At 65.3% G+C, this 14,636-nt stretch overlaps 3 protein-coding genes across 4 annotated transcripts in view; 1 reads left to right on the top strand and 2 right to left on the bottom strand.

Annotated features, from left to right (window-relative positions):
• Window positions 1–32: 32 nt before the first annotated feature.
• TEPSIN (TEPSIN adaptor related protein complex 4 accessory protein) lies at window positions 33–3,755 on the bottom strand. The gene is made up of 13 exons (XM_068654795.1): window positions 3,639–3,755; window positions 3,367–3,439; window positions 3,118–3,209; window positions 2,885–2,978; window positions 2,618–2,685; window positions 2,433–2,511; window positions 2,180–2,251; window positions 1,845–2,051; window positions 1,540–1,714; window positions 1,277–1,390; window positions 1,084–1,162; window positions 851–985; window positions 33–648 (listed from the first exon to the last, which is right to left on the bottom strand). The coding sequence occupies exons 1-13, from the start codon at window positions 3,678–3,680 to the stop codon at window positions 166–168; spliced, it is 1,713 nt and encodes a 570-aa protein (XP_068510896.1). The 5' UTR covers window positions 3,681–3,755; the 3' UTR covers window positions 33–165.
• A 276-nt stretch (window positions 3,756–4,031) lies between these two features.
• On the top strand, window positions 4,032–5,181 carry NDUFAF8 (NADH:ubiquinone oxidoreductase complex assembly factor 8). Its single transcript, XM_068654805.1, has 3 exons — window positions 4,032–4,191; window positions 4,762–4,872; window positions 4,997–5,181. The coding sequence occupies exons 1-3, from the start codon at window positions 4,057–4,059 to the stop codon at window positions 5,012–5,014; spliced, it is 264 nt and encodes an 87-aa protein (XP_068510906.1). The 5' UTR covers window positions 4,032–4,056; the 3' UTR covers window positions 5,015–5,181.
• SLC38A10 (solute carrier family 38 member 10) overlaps window positions 5,178–14,636 on the bottom strand; it is a 30,991-nt gene continuing 21,532 nt past the window's right edge. The window contains exons 12-16 of one of the 2 annotated variants that reach the window (XM_068654793.1): window positions 11,944–12,114; window positions 11,257–11,679; window positions 10,553–10,675; window positions 8,497–8,676; window positions 5,178–8,202 (exon numbers count right to left, since the gene is read on the bottom strand). In XM_068654793.1, the coding sequence (XP_068510894.1) occupies window positions 7,067–8,202; window positions 8,497–8,676; window positions 10,553–10,675; window positions 11,257–11,679; window positions 11,944–12,114 (2,033 nt within the window). In that variant the 3' untranslated portion in view covers window positions 5,178–7,066. The remainder of the gene's footprint in view (window positions 8,203–8,496; window positions 8,677–10,552; window positions 10,676–11,256; window positions 11,680–11,943; window positions 12,115–14,636) is intronic. The other variant, XM_068654794.1, reaches the window with a different exon arrangement.

Raw genomic sequence — 14,636 nt, 5'->3', positions numbered from 1 at the left:
CCGGCCACCCGCAGTTCCCTGCCAAAGCCCCGTTTTGCTCTCCCCCGCAGGGCAGCTCCTTTATTTTCCGCCCCCGGTGCCGCGGGGGGAGCTGAGGAACGCGCCCCCAGAGAGCCCCCAAAATTGGGCAGCACGGGGGGGGCTCAGGGCCGGGTGTGACAGCAGCTACACGTTGAGGAAGGAGAAGGCAGAAGGCTCCCGGCTGCTCTGAGGGGGCCCAGCCCCATCCTCGGGCTGGGGCAGCGTCCGCGGCTCCTCGTGGGGGGCGAGGGGGGCGAGCACCGTGCCCGGCCGGGCCACCAGCTCCATGCCAGCAAAAAGGGACAGGCTGCGGGGGGGGGCAGCCACGGTGGATGTGTCCCCCTGCAGTCTGCTCGCCGCCTCCTCCTCGCGGGGGGTGGCCGCTGCCGTGGGGCCGGGCTCCCCCCACGGCTCCGTTTGCAGCCGGGGATCCCCCCCGGGGGCTGGGGTAGCAGCGGGGGGGAGCGGGGCCGCGCTCAGGGGCTGGAGGATTCCCTCGTTGGGCAGCGGGGGGACGTCCGTCAGCAGGTCCGCGGTGCACGGGGCTGAAGCTTCGGGGAGGACGGAGGGGTGGGGGCTCTTCGGGGATGGGCGGCCCCTGCAGAGAGCCTCGAACTGGCGCAGGAGCTGGGGGAAAAGAGGTGGGAGAGGGGAAAATCAGCTCCTGGGGCAGCAGCAGGGAGGGGGCAAAGAATTCCTACCCCTCTGTGACACCTGGAAGCGCTCCCGGGGGGCTGGCAGCGAGGGGTGCCACCAGGGGGGGGGCACAGCCCGGTCCCTGGGAGCGCCGCGCGCTGGGATGGGGCCGCGGGGACATCGTGGTGGTCACCTTGGTGGCTCGGTTGGCCACGGGGCCGGGGCTGCCTTGGCTGAGCTGCTGCAGGTGCTGCTGCGTCGCGGCGAAGATCTGGTCGAGGGCCAGCAGGTCGGAGCACATGAGGGACGAGATGGCGCACATGGAGCGCTGCGGGGAGGGGAGAGCTGAGTGGGGAGGGCACCGAAAATCCCCCCCCTTCCCCCCCCTCCCCAAGGGGGCTGGGGGCGGCCAGCACAGGCTCTCACCATGCGGACGCTGTCGCTGGGGTCCTGCAGGGCCCGGCTGAGCAGCTCCAGCACCACCTCGCAGTTCAGGAGCCCGCACCTTGGTGAAAGGGGCAGGGGTGAGCCCCGGAGCCAGCTCGGAGCCCCCCCCAAGCTCCTAAACCACCACGGCCCCCCCCTGTGCTCGTGGGGAGCCCCCTCTTCGGGCACTTACTCCTTGAGGAATTGCTGCGCCTCCTCCCTGCTCAGGAACACCCTGGGGCCCTGGGTGAGCGTCGCCACCAGGCTCACCTCCCGCAGGCAGTCACCCGGCCCCTCAGCGTCCACCCTGCACGGGGACAGCGGGAACAGGGCTCAGAGGGGACAAACCCCAAGGGAAACGCAGCCTGGCAGCACCAACAGGGCACCGTGCAGAGGATGGAGCCACCTCAGGAGGATTCAGGGGAAGGGGAGCCCCCCCGGACCCCCTTTTCTCACCTCTCAGCCCCGTTTGCCAAGTCCCTGCTGGCCCCGGAGTGGCTGTCGCTGCCGGATTTGCTGTAGGAGTCGGAGGCTCGGCTCAGGTCAGCGTTGTCCTGCGAGGAATCCTGCGAGCTGTGCCCGCTGTCCGCCTCCTCCCAGCCTCCCCCGGCCAGCCCCGGCTGGTGGCTCGCTGCAGGGACGGCAACGGCAAACAGGGGGGTGACACCACGGCCCTGGGGGGAGCCCAAAACACCCCGGGACACTGCCAGACCCCCCCCAGCAGCCAGCAGCCACCCTAAAACGAGCGGCGAGGGACAAACCTCGGGTGCTGTGAGCTGTGGTGGCTGCTGGAGGCCTGGCGGAGCTGGGCGAGCTCCTGGAGGGAGAGGGAGCCCTGACGGGCTGGTAGGAATCCTCGTGGAGCTCCCTGCAGGGGGGCCGGGGAGCCTCCGGGGTGGGGAGCACGGCGTTGGCCACCGCTTCGGCCGCTCGCTGGATGGTGCTGAGCAGGGCTTCACCTGCAGAGCCTGGGAGAGAGGCTTGGGAAGCTGAGAGCCTGTGCCCGGGGGCTGGGTTTCACGAGGGGGGGGCAGGGCAGAACCCTTGGGTTTCACAGAGGGGGGAGAGCAGAGCCCAGCGAGCAGCCAGCACCTACCGGAGCCGCTCCTCTCGCTGCTGAAGCCGAATCCTTGCAAGGAGCTGCAGGGGCTGGGCTTGGATCCCATGCCTGGGGGGGTACAGGGCACGTTGGGGTCCCCCCTATTGCTGCTCATCCCCCAGGGGAGCTTTTGGGGCTGCCTGGGGGAGCTGGGACGCAGAGCAGGGCACTTGGAGAGCCCTCAGAGCAAAATCTCCCAGCTCCCCTGGACAGGACGGGGGCCGTGGGGGCTGCAGGGCCCTGCACTCACCCGCGGGAGGCAGGGGACGGGCAGGCAGCGGGGCAGGAGTCGGGAGAGCAGCATCCGAGAAGAGAACGCTGGCCAAATCCTGCCGGGAGAGATGGGGGAAGGGGCAGAGGGGGCCGGGGAGCACCAGAGCTGCCCCAGACCCCAAGCAGTGCCCTGGGCACAGCGGGATCGGGACCAGCACTCACCTGCGCAGCCGCCCGGACCTTCTGGTTCAAGCTGTTGCCATGGAGGGGGTCTGGGGGCCCAGTGAACGCTGCAAGTCACGAGGCGAGGTTTTTGGGAGATTTTTTGCTCCCAGAACGGGGCAGAAACTCAGACTCGGGCAGAGCTCAGCCTCAGGAGCAGCCACAGGGGCAGGAGCAGCGCTGGGCTCTCTGCAGGGCCGGGCTGAGCCCGCCAGCACCCCGCAGAGCCGCTCGCTGCCCCCGCTGCCCCGCTCCTGGCCCCGTTACCTGCAGCCTCGCGGATGAAGGCGGCGTTCCTCTTCAGCTGCAGGACAAACTGGGGGGAGCCCTGGGCGCACGTGTGCAGCAGGATCTTCAGCACCTGCCACGGGGGTTGGGGGGTGAGACGGTCACACCGCAGCCATCCCGGGGGGCTGGGGCTGCCCCACAGAGCCCCACACAGCCCCATAGAGCCCCCCACGGCCCCATAGAGCCCCCCACAGCCCCCCAGGGCCCCGTACCTTCAGCTTGACGCGGCAGGAGCCGCTCTGCAGCCGTTTCAGCAGGTATTCCAGCAGGCACTGGCTGCTGCCGGGCGACTCGCGGGAGATCTCTGGGCCGTGCGTTAGGGATCGTGCCCTGCTCTGCTCCAGCCCCGACCCCCCCGGTCCCCCCCGGTCCTCCACTCACCCCCCCGGTCCCTTTGAGCCCCCCCCAGTCCCCTGAGCCCCCCCCGTCCCCCCCCTTTCCCCCCCCCGTTCCCCGGATACTGGCGATCTCCTCCAGCACGTACCCGGGGCAGGGCCCGTCCTCGTCCGCCGTGCCCCGCAGCAGCACCGGGAGCTGAGGGGGAGGAGGGGGCAGGGGGGGGGTCAGGGCCCAGCACCAGGACCCCCCCTCCCGGTTCCTCCCCCCCCCTCCCCGGTTCCACCCCAAATCCCCGGTGACGTCACGGGTGTCGTGGTGACGTCACGGGTGTCGGGGTGACGTCACGCCCCCCCCGCGGCCCCCCCCTCCCGGCCCGGCCCGGCCCGGCCCGTACCCGGCTGAGGAAGCACAGCCGGTCCCGCAGAGGCGCCGCCATGACAGCCCCGGTACAGGCCCTGCCCGCACCCGGCGCGGCCTCAGGGCTCCGCCCCCCCGGAAATGGGTGCTGGCCAATGAGAGGGCGAGGTGCCGCGGCTCAGCCAGTCAGCAGAGAGAAGGGGCGGGGCTCCGGGCGGAAGCGGACCCCGAGGTTGACGCCGACAGCAGCAGGGCGGGAGGCCGGAAGTAAACAACCGATCCCTCCACCAATCAGAGCCACCCGAGACGGCTGACCAATCCGAGCAAGCCTCGGGGACTACCAATCAGCGTTCAGCAGCGCACAGCTCTCCACCTATCACAGCGGCGAGGAGGCGGGGCTTTCACCTTCCCCCAACGCGAGGGCGCGGCGGCGTGACGGACAGCCGAGGCAGCCAATGAGCGCCGCGCCAACATGGCGGCGCCCAGCCCGTGACGGGACGGCGGCGGCGATGTCGGGCCGCGGCGTCTGGCTGCGGGCGCGGGCCCGGCTCCGGCGCTTCCCGGCGCTGCTGGGGGGCTGCGGGGAGCAGGTGAGGGCCGGGGGGGGACACACGGAGCCCCGGTACGCCCCCGGTGCCCCCTCGGTACCCGCCGGTACCCCCCCGGTATACCCCGGTACTCCCCCAGTGCCCCCCCGGTACCCCCCCGGTGCCCCTCAGTCCCTCCCCGGTGTCCCCCCGATACTCCCCGGGCACTCTCCGGTACCCCCCCGTATCCCCCTGGTACCCCACAGCCCCCCCCGGTACCCCCCGTACCCCCTCGGTACCCCCCCGGTGCCCCTCAGCCCCTCCCCGGTGTCCCCCCGATACTCCCCCATATTCGTCCGGTACCCCACAGCCCCCCCGCGGCCCCCCCCGGTACCCCCCGTTTCCCTCCCGTTACCCCCACAGCCCCCCGGCACCCCCTGGTGACCCCCCCATATCCCCCCCCATATCCCCCCGGTACCCTGCAGCCCCCCAGTACCCCCTCATTACCCCTTTGTTACCCCCCGGTACTCCCCCAATACCCCCCGGTGCCCTCCCAGTACCCCCCGTTCCCCCCGGTAACCCCCCCCCCCAACCCCTTTTAACCCCATTCTCCCCCTCCCTGTCCCCCCCCAGGCCGCCGCCTACGGGCGCTGCGTGGCCGCGGCCTCGGCGGGCAGCGGGGAGGTGCGGCAGGACGGCTGCCTGCGGGAATTCACGGCGCTGCGGGAGTGCTTCAACCGAGCCGTACGTGGGGAAAACGGGGAGATAACGGGGCTGATAACGGGGAGATAACAGGGCTGATAACGGGGCGGGGGGGGGGGGTTGGTGCCACCCACGGTGACCGGCAGCGTCTCGGTTGTTTCCACAGGCAGCGGCGAGAACGTAACGGCAGCGATAGTCACGACATGACGATAGTCACGACAGCACAACAAGGCAGGGGGAAGGAGCCTGGGGCTCCCAAAACGGCCGGCCCCAGCTCCCAGGCTCCTTCCCCCCGCCCCCAGCTCTTTTCCCGATTTATTTAATAAAAAAATAAAGATTCGGATAAAAATGCTTCAGCTTTTTTTTATTGATGTGCAGCACAGCCCCGGCGGGGTTGGGTTCTTCTCCTGGCGGCGCTGAGGAACGTCGGGAGCTTCTTTGGTCCTTTGTGGTCACCCCGAAAACACCAGTAAGTCATCAAAAAATGCCAACGAGTCCCCAAAAACGCCAGTAAGTCCTCAAAAAAACACCCACGTGTCCCTGTCGGTGCTGCGGGTAGGGCAGGAGCCCGTCCTCTCCCTGCTGCGGGGTGCCAGGAGCTCCCCCCCCAGCTCCTTTTTGCTGTAAAAAGGCTCCTTGGTGCTGTGGGGGGGGGGACCAAAGCACAAACCCACCCCAACAACTGCGGGGTCGTGCTTAGGATCGCGCTCAGGAGGCTGCCGCCTGCCCCGGGCCTGCCAAAATCTGCAGCTCAGAGCTCCCCGCTGCAGGGTTTGTGCTTCGGGGGGGCACGAGGGAGAAGCTCGCTGGCACGATGAGGTCCCGGGGGTTAAGGCCACGACCGTCACAACCGAGACACACACGGGGGGAGCGGCGCGGGGGGGTCCTGGTGGAGAAGCGGGGGCCGAATCCCCTTAAAGCAAGGGCTGGGGATTTCCTTCCAGCAACGGGCACGCGGCTCAGAACCCGTCCCCGGCTCCACCAGTTCCCGCCGGGCACGAACCCCCCCCCTCCGAGGCTCGACGACCGAAGACACTTGGAGATCCGGCCCTAAAAACCACCACAGTGATGAGGTCTGCAGGCTGCGGGCTGCGGAGGTGCCGCCGTTCCAGCGAGAGCTTTGGGATTTTTCTTTCTTACATTCGCGCGTCAGGATGTAAAAATAAAACAACAATGGGATGAATCACGGGCTGGGAGCCCGGAGCGAGCCAGGGCTCCGCCAGCAGCTCCTTCCCCTGCTCGTAAAACACAGGGGGCACAGAACCCACACGGAGGGATGCAAACACGGCACGGAACGGGGCTGGGAAGAACACAACGAAACAAACGGCTCCAGCGAGTCAGAGAAGAGGTAGGTTTGCTTGAGCCAAGCCCCCCACTTTGCCCTTTTTTTTTTTTTTTTTGCTCCTAAATGAGTCATTCTTTTGCAGAAAAAGGCGGGGGGCAGGCTGCAGCCCCCGGGTTGAGCTTTGTAATGCACTTTGGAGAGGAGAAAGGAAGCTGGAGAGGAGAGAGGAGAGCGCGAGCAGCCAGAGGGAGGAGAGCCAAGCTGGGCGTTATTGCTAGCGCGCGGCCGCCCAGCTGGGTCCCTGCGAGCAGAGGCAGCACAACGGCAGCGGTTGTGCCCGTTTAAGGCAGCGTTTCGGCTCAACGGGGGGTTCCAACCCCACAGCCACCTCCTGACCACGCAGGGCTGACAGTGCCCGCCTCAGGAGGGACACCGAGCACTTGGCTGTGCCTGGCCCGGTGCTGCTCCAGGAGGGAAGCTCCCCGAGGCAGGAATCTGCCCCTAGAGCGGGGCAGGGGGGCCAGGGGGGCCGGGCGGGGGTCCCGGCAGAGCAGGGAATCCTTTCCAGGCAGGGGAACCTCACGGGGGAGCCCCTCGGGTCTGAAAAGGGGAGCTGTGAGCCGGGGGGGAGAAGGCGATTGGGTAGGAACCCAGATGTGAGAACGATTTGATAGCAACGAGATGCAAAAAGGGCCCTCGAGAGCCACCCGGGGGGGGGGATCCCAGCTCGGTGGCAGCCCCTGCAAGGCAGCGGGCACCCAGGGGTGCTGCCCTTCCTCGCTGCCATCCCCGCAGCCCCCCAGGGTGTGCGCAGAGCGGTGGCACCCCCACAGAGCACCTGAGCAGGCTCCGAGCAGGGCCCTGGGGGTCTCGCAAGGTGCTGCGGGCTCCGAGCCGCCGCTGCCCGCCTCGAGCCTTCCTCTCAGACCCCCACAGCCACCCCCGCCCCCCTCACACGCTGCTGTCAGCCCCCCCCAGCTGCCGGAGCCGCCGGCTGCGCACCACTTGCTGCGCCCCCTCCGCCACCTGGCTCAGGCGCGTCTCCAGCGCGCTGCGGAGGTCGTTCACTTTCACATCGGGGAGGGGGTTCAGGCCGATTAAAACCCCCGCCCCCTGCGCCCCTTCCTCCTCCTCCTCCTCCTCCTCATCCTCCCCCTCCTTCTCCTCCTCCTGGGGGGGGAGCAGCTCCCGTCTCCGGCGGCGCAGGTCGAGGTCCGCCTGCAGCTTGAGGTCGCGGTTGGGTTTGAGGTCGTGCTCCTGCCGGCTCCTGTCCCCGCGGGTGGCGGCGTTCTCCGGGCTGGGTTTCTTCTCAAAATCATTCGTGAGCCGCCCTTCCACGTGCCTCTGCCTGCTCCGGAGGCTTCCCTGAGGGTCCTGGGCCAATTCCACCGCGTTCTCCCCGGGGTCCCCGTCCTTCCCCTGCCCTTTGCCGGCCACGTGGCCCTGCGCGGCCGCCTGCTGCCTGCCGGCCCCCTCGGCCCCCTCAGCTCCCCGCTGCTCCCGCGGGTGCTGCTCGCTCCCGGCCACCTTCAGTTTGCTCGAGGAGCCCGGCGCAACTGCCGGCTCCCTGGGCTCCACCTGGCTCAGAGCTTTGGCTTTCAGGTCTGCTCCCGAGTCTCTTTCCAGGCCCTTTCCTGCCGCTCTCGGAACTTTGGCAGCCCCCGGCGGCTCTCTTTGGATGGGAGCTGTGGCCGCTTCCACGGCTTTCAGGGAATTCTTCTCCTGGACGTCTCTCCCAGCTTTGGCTCCTCCGAAATCCTCGGCCAAGGGCTTCTTTTCTAGGTGGTTTTTGGCATCCTGAGCATCCCAGTTCTCCGCGGCCTTTTTAGCAGCTCTGTCGCTCTCCTGCTGCGGCGCCTTCCGCTCCTTGGGAGGAACCCCAGGAACCTCGCGCCTGTGCCCGGCCTCTTCCAGCTTTCCTGCCGTGCCCCTGCGCTGCTCGGCTGACTCTGCAGGCTGCCTGCCCAGCCCCGCCACGGGGGGCTCGGGGGGCTCCTTACCCCCTGCCTTGGCTTCTTGTTTAGCTCCCAGGCTCTCCTCCTCCTTGCTCTTGGACAGAGGCGCCGCGGGCTCCTGCTGCATTTCTGCTGCGGAGGAAAAACTGACAATGAAACCTTACAGCAAGCGATGGGTTCCCTTCCCCTGCCACCACGTCCTGCACAAAGGGACAGGGGATGAGGTCACCAGGGGAGAAAATACAGAGGGAGGTGGAGAGGAGCGTTATTAACCCCCCACAGCACCACAGGGGCTCCCCCACAGTCGGGCAGGGATCTGCAGAGTGAATTTTGCTGCGTGCCAAAGGGCCTCGGATCCCCCCCAGCCTGATTTCAGAGCTGCTCTGAGCAGTGATCGCTGCTGACACTCCTCCGTGTTCTCCTCACCTTGCTTTGGCTTCTCCTCTCCTCCCTCCTCCTGCCTCTGCTGGTGGATCTCCTTGTGCTGCTCTTCGATTACCGCCAGCAGCTTCGCCTGCTGGTCGAGCAGCTGCTTCTGCTGCACTTGCTGCTCTTTGATCACCTGCAGCAGCACCGCGTGATCGAGCAGCTTCGCCTGCCCAGCATCTAGAAGAGAAAAAAAAAAAAAAGGAAAAATAAATCCCTGACCTCAAATCCTCACTGAGCATCTCCCAGCGCTCGAGGGGCTGCGGTGCCTTTCCTCAGCGGGGCAGCGCTGCCCTGCAAACAGAAAGCAAAAGGAGGCATTCGCGGGGCTGAGGGTGCCCGCACGCGGCTCCTGGGGTTGCAGGGAGCAGCCGGGGGCGATTGAGGCCAAGCAGAAGTGACTCAGGCTGATTCACTCGCTGCAAACCCCACGTCAGGCCCAAAGTATGAGCCCCGGGTCTGCACGGAAACGCTGCTGCCTCCTCTCCTCGCGGACAGTCGGACGTATCCCAGCCGAGGGCCGGGGCCGCTGCCTCTCGCCTCCCCCAGCAGCAGCTCGAGGTGTCTCCAGCCTGCTGTGCCCCGGAGGAAATCGTGTCAGAATCAATCTCCTGTGAAACGCCCTTGAAATTAAAAAGGGATGCTGCGTGCTAATCCCTTCCCGGCACACGCTGCCTCCCCCGTCCCGCTAATAACCACAGCGAAACGTTTCCAGTCCCCAGCAGAGCCCTTAGCCAAGGGCCTCTGGAATTCCCCTCTCACTGCGCTGCCGAAAGCTGGGTGAGGAGGGGGAATTCGGCCCCTTCCGAGAGCAATTGACTTCTGGAGATCTGTTTATTTTTCGCACTTTGCTCCCAATAAGCACTGGGAGCCGCAGGCACTCCTCTGCCTCGTCCTCCAGGCCCGCGGGTCCCGGCTCAGCATGGGAACGTTTGGGCCGGGCCCGCAGCGAAGGTTTCAGCCAAATGAAAGAATTTCACAGCAAAGGCTTCAGCCAAATCAAAGAATTTCTCACCGAGAGCTTCGCAAACATGTGTGAGTGCGTGCGTGACACACCTCTTCCAGGCAAACAACAGGCTGTGCCGCCTCCCCGCTCCTCCTTTGATCTCCAAAAGGCCCCAGCCAGCGCTCGGGCTGGATCTGAAAGGCGTCCTTCATAAAAAACATCCCCAACAATTACCCAGCGGAAGCACTCGGGTTCACACCGCCCAGGGCAGCTGCAGCCACGGCTCCGAGGAGCAGCCCCGAGGTTTGGAGATGGGAGAGCTCCCTGGCACGTTCCCCAGGCAGAGATGGAAGCCCCAAAAAGACTCCGACCCCAAATCCTCCCTGAAACGTGCAGAGTCCCCATAGCCAGTACCCGCTACAAGCTTTTTACGCTCAGCTTTTTCAGCCCCGTTGCAATGCAAAAAGGCAAGAAATGAGTTAAAAACCAATAAATGAGTTAAAAACCAGGACGTGACCACCGAACCAGGAGGGCAGGAGGCGCCCCACGAGCACAGCGTGCTCACAGACGTCCCATCGGGTCCGGAGCACAGCCCCAGGGCATCACACCGAGGGAACTGCACAGCCCGGGGACGGTGCCATGAGCCACCCTGGCTCCAAAACCCCCACGGCACCACAAATTTGGGGTCCCAGCAGCAGCACCCCGAGGACGGGGCAGGCCGGGTTCCCTCCTCCCTGTGCTAACGACCCCAGGGCGATGCCCTGGTACCTCCCCCTGCCGCCGAGCCCTGATTTTTGCAGAACCCAAAGGGTTTCGGGCTGGCTGCGCTCGGGTTGAGTCAGCACTGCTGGCACTGGAGCAGGAAGCCGGGGCTGGCCTCCAGTGACTCACGTCCCGGAGCCGGCCTCGCCTTGCCAGGGACCTCTCCGGGAGCGTGCCAGCCTCCGCCGGAGGCGTTAGCCCGCTGCAGACAGGCACCGCTTGCTGCGGTGACGACAGCCCAAAGCTATGTGCTCCCCAGAGCCAGGACAGGCAGCGCTGGCACGTCCCTGCCGCAGAGGAATCCGGTGCTCACAGCCCAGGTCCCAGGTCCCGGGGCCAAGCACTCACCCTCCAGCTTGCTCTCGGCGTTCTCGGGTTGTTTCTCCTCCACATTCCTGCTCTCCCTCGGCTCCGGCTGCTGGGGCTGGGCTGGGGCAGCTCGATCCGGGAGGGGCAGCTCCTGATTTTCACCTGGGGGGGAGAAAAAAAAAAACAGACCCCACGCTCAGCAAGGGCTGCCCCAAGCAGAGTTTCTCCGCAAGGACTCCGCGCCGTGCCGGCCCCGCCTGCCCCAAGCAGCGCCGTTTATATTCAACCCGGCGGCTGCGAGGGAAGCAATAAAAATAAATAAATAAATAAATAAATAAATAAATTAACAACCTTATAGAGCGGTGGCAGCGAGCCAGCGCTAACTACCTCGGCCAATTAAAATGCGAGAGGGGTTCCGAGCAGCTTTTAGACGGGCACTTAGCAATGTGTTACCTGTCAAGATCTCCCGGCTCTGCGTCCCCAGTGAGCTCGGAGACGCAGGGGGAACAGCACGGCACCTGACATTTGGTAGGCCAGCCAACAACTGTTTGACAGATATTACAGGAGCTGTCAAAGCCACCAGATTCCTCCCTTTCCCCAGCAGCTGCCGCAGGGGCCGTGCGTGCTCCCGGGCTGATCTCGTGCAGCGGAAAGGAAAAGCTGGGACGTGGGCAGGAGCAACCGGGGGCAGTTTTCAGGGCGAGAGGAATCCGCTGGGGTGAGCCGCTGCAGCGGGAGCTTACCGGGCTCGGCTTCCTTCTCTGCAGCCTCCTCTGCTTTCCTGGGGGGCTGCAGCTTTGTTTTCTCCCCAGCCTCAGCTTTCTGCTCCCCGTCCGGCGCTGGTTGTGCCGGCTGCTGCTCCTTGTACGGCGGCCTGGCACCCTGCTGCACCTTCACCTCCGGGACGTGCTTGGGATTCTTGGCTGGCTCCTCGGTCCCTCCCCGCGGTCGGTTCTCAGCCATCGCTTCCTTCCCTTCTTTCGGGCCCAGCTCCTCTTCCTGGGGCTGGGGCTGTGCCGGCTCCTGCAGCGCGGCGGCGGCGCCTTTGGCTGCCCCGAGCTTGTTCTCGTCGGATTCCTCCCGCTCCCGGCCCGTGTCCACCTGCACCTCGTCCCGCGGCACAGGCGGCTCGTGGCGGTGCGCTTCCCCCACGGGCAGGGCGATCCCTAGGGCAGAGAGCAGGCAGGGTTAGGGGGGGGACAAAATAACACCCAGCAGGCTCCCAGCACGCGCAGCCGTGCCCGGTACCCGTCACCCTTCTGCTTCCTCACCGAGAGGCTGCGCCCCTAACGAGCCCCGAGAGCTCCAAACACGAAATCGCCTTCAGCCCACGGGGCAGCCAGCTGAGATCAGGACCCTGACCTCACCGAAGCGCTCTCACACACCTCCCAACCCCAAAGCTGACGCCCCTGCCCCAAATTCCTCCTTACCTTGGTCGGGCCGGTCGAGCTGCACCTTCTCCTCCAGCTTCCCTCTCTCCTCGTCCCTCTCGGGTACCTCCATGGGCACCTTGATCTGCGGCTGCTCCATCTCCTCCTTTTCATCCAGCAGCTTCGGTTTATCGCGGTCATCCTCCGCCTCCTCCACCGCGGGGTTCTGCTCTGTGGATGGAGGGTTAATCACACCGGGTTACGCGCGGCCACACCGCTGCAACCCCTTTCCGCCAGCACGAGCCTGCAGCTACTTCTCCCCGGAGGGGCTGGGGGCTTTGTTCTGCCCCCGAGGGGCTGGGGGCTTTGTTCTGCTCGCCGTTTGCTCTCCCCGCAGCCGCTCTGACGAAGCCACGAGCGCGGAGCCGCTGCCGCTGCGAGCCCGTGCCGCCAGATGGTAGCATCCACCCGGCTGCCCGCCGCGGGGCACGCGAGCGCAGGGAGCCCCCAGCACCCACCCGCACCGCAGAGCAGCTCCGCGCCTTTTTTATTCATTTTGTTTGCTTTTTTCCCCTTTTTTTGCAAGAGCATTCCCGTAGCCCTCCCAGTGACGCGAGGAGCAGGAGGGAGAGGAGCAGCGCGACCCCGGGGAAGGCGGCACACGGCCAGGAGCGCAATCAGGACACGGTCCTGAGGGATTTGGGGCTCTCGTCACCCCCCCCCAAAGGGATGGGGGGCTCCTGGGACACAGGGCCCAGCACTGGAGCAGCCCCATAAGAGCCCCTAGGGTCTGAGCAAATCCTGCTGGCCCCCAGACCTGCCCCGTGTGAGCACGGGGCTCGCTCTCCCCTGGAAGAGCAGCGGAGGAGGAAACGTGATTGTTTCCCAGCACTGAAGTTGTACTGTGCTTTTTTTTTTTTCCCATCCAACAAACAGCAAAAAAAAAATCGTCTTCTGTAAGAAAAAATTCCCAACTCTCCCCCCCCGTTTGCCCTCCCTCCACCACCCCCCCCTTGTGATTTCCTTTGGGGAATTAATTCTATAAACATCTTTCAATTTTCTCCTCCCCCTCCGCAGGGCTGGTGCGATTTATTACGAGATGAACTCATGGGAAAGAGGAGATTGCCACAACTTCAGCTGCGTGGGCCTTACCCAAGTTGGGAAAAGGAAAAAAAAATAAATAAAATAAAAAAAAAGAACAAATCGTGGCCCAGAGGGAGCCGTGCCAGGAACACCCCGGGCTCCTTGGCCCCGGGCGCGAAGGGCCGCGCGCCGGCGCTGGCTGGCGGTCAGCACCTCCCCGCCTCGGCGCTGCTGCTGGGAGGGGAAAAAAAAAAAAGGATTGGGGTTTTTATGAGAAACCCCAGCCTGGTGCTCAGGGGTCTCTCCCTCTCCGTTGAGGGAGTGCCCAGAGTTCAGCGAGTCAGGGCAGGACGCTCCTTTCAGGAATAATCCGAGCGCAGGAAGCGGTGCCCGCGGCTGGCCGGGGGCCCTGGGAAGCAGGACGCGGGGCCGGCTGGGGAGGGGAAAAAAAAAAGGGGAAAAAAAAAACAAACAGGAGAGGAAGTTTTCCAGGCAAACGGAGGAGCTGGGGCCGGAGTGAGCCCCGCGTTGGGCACATGGCGCTGTGGCAGGTGCCGGTGCCAGCGCCGCCCGGGGAGGCTGCGGGGAGCGCCAGCCCGAATTCACGGGCGGGCTTCCACGGCCCGGCAAACAATGCGAGGAGGAGGCAGAAAGAAAACAGCGACGAAAACAAAAAAAGTCTCCAACGCCATAATAAGCCAAAGTTGCCTCTGAGCCGTCATTTGCTCAGCGGGAAACAAAATTAAGTTCATCATCGGGGCGTGAATTAACGACCTCGCGCGCTGCATGGAAACCGAGAAGGGGCCGCGTGCGGTTTGCAGAGAACAATTTTGCTCGGGCTGTGCAATAATCACTCTAACTGTCTAGTCGCCCTTCGGGTCCCTTCGGAGCGCGTTACAGTAATGCTGCGCCTCTTAATGTTTTATGAGCGGCGCTGGACTTTACAGGCAGGGGCTGAGAGGCTGTAAAAGCTTCTTGGCTTTACAACAACAAAACCCCGGCGCTCGCCCCGCCGAGGGCTCGCCGCTCCCGGGGCTCCGCTCGCCTTCGCCGAGGCTTTCTGCAGCTGATTTGTGCGGGCGTGTGCGCGCCTCTGTCTTGTGGTTTGCCAGCAGCCTCTCCAGGCTGCAATAAAATTTCACGATTAGCAACCTAAAAGCTTCCCTTCCCCCCCCTCTCGCTCCCGGTTGGGGCAGCAGGAAGGTTTTTAAAGCCCTCCCCGCGGGGCTCTCACCGCGCTCTGCCCGCCGCAGGAGCGCTGAGCCCGGCCGAGCTTCAACCACTTGAGCCCACCGAAATGGAGTGACCCCGTTTTGCAAGGAATACAGGATGGGAAACCCCTTGCAGAAAGCGAGGGGAAGGGATGGGGGCACACCAGCCCCCCCAAAACCCCCGGGGAAGGCTGCAGCCCCCTGGGGACACGGAGAGAGCCCCCCCCCATAGCCCGAGCGGCGCCTCCGGGAGCTTCCCCCCGGCGGCCGCGAGGGTTCCAGATTTCACAAGGTTATCGAATGGCATCCCTGAAATTAGTTCACAGTTGTCTCCTGACGCACCAGCAGTAAAAAACCAACCCCAATTACCAGAGGCTGCCGGTTCCTTTTCTGTGTCACAGGCGCTATTAAAAGCTCGCTCGCACAAGGCACCGGGGAGAGCTGCGGCAGCGCCAAGCT

This window comes from Anas acuta, chromosome 18 (assembly GCF_963932015.1).
Source record: "Anas acuta chromosome 18, bAnaAcu1.1, whole genome shotgun sequence".
Taxonomy (NCBI): domain Eukaryota; kingdom Metazoa; phylum Chordata; class Aves; order Anseriformes; family Anatidae; genus Anas; species Anas acuta.
Note: the sequence above shows the minus strand (reverse complement) of the source record. Positions and strands in the feature narration are given on the sequence as shown.

Bases quoted from the DNA above. Each gene is read 5' to 3' on its own strand.
- TEPSIN (XM_068654795.1), bottom strand. From the start codon at position 3,680: ATGGCGGCGCCTCTGCGGGACCGGCTGTGCTTCCTCAGCCGG. The intron at 3,440-3,638 runs GTACGGGCCGGG...CCTCCCCCTCAG, and splicing joins GGCTGTGCTTCCTCAGCCGG to CTCCCGGTGCTGCTGCGGGG. The intron at 2,686-2,884 runs GTAACGGGGCCA...CGTGACTTGCAG, and splicing joins CTTCATCCGCGAGGCTGCAG to CGTTCACTGGGCCCCCAGAC.
- NDUFAF8 (XM_068654805.1), top strand. From the start codon at position 4,057: ATGAGCGCCGCGCCAACATGGCGGCGCCCAGCCCGTGACGGGACGGCG. The intron at 4,192-4,761 runs GTGAGGGCCGGG...GTCCCCCCCCAG, and splicing joins TGGGGGGCTGCGGGGAGCAG to GCCGCCGCCTACGGGCGCTG.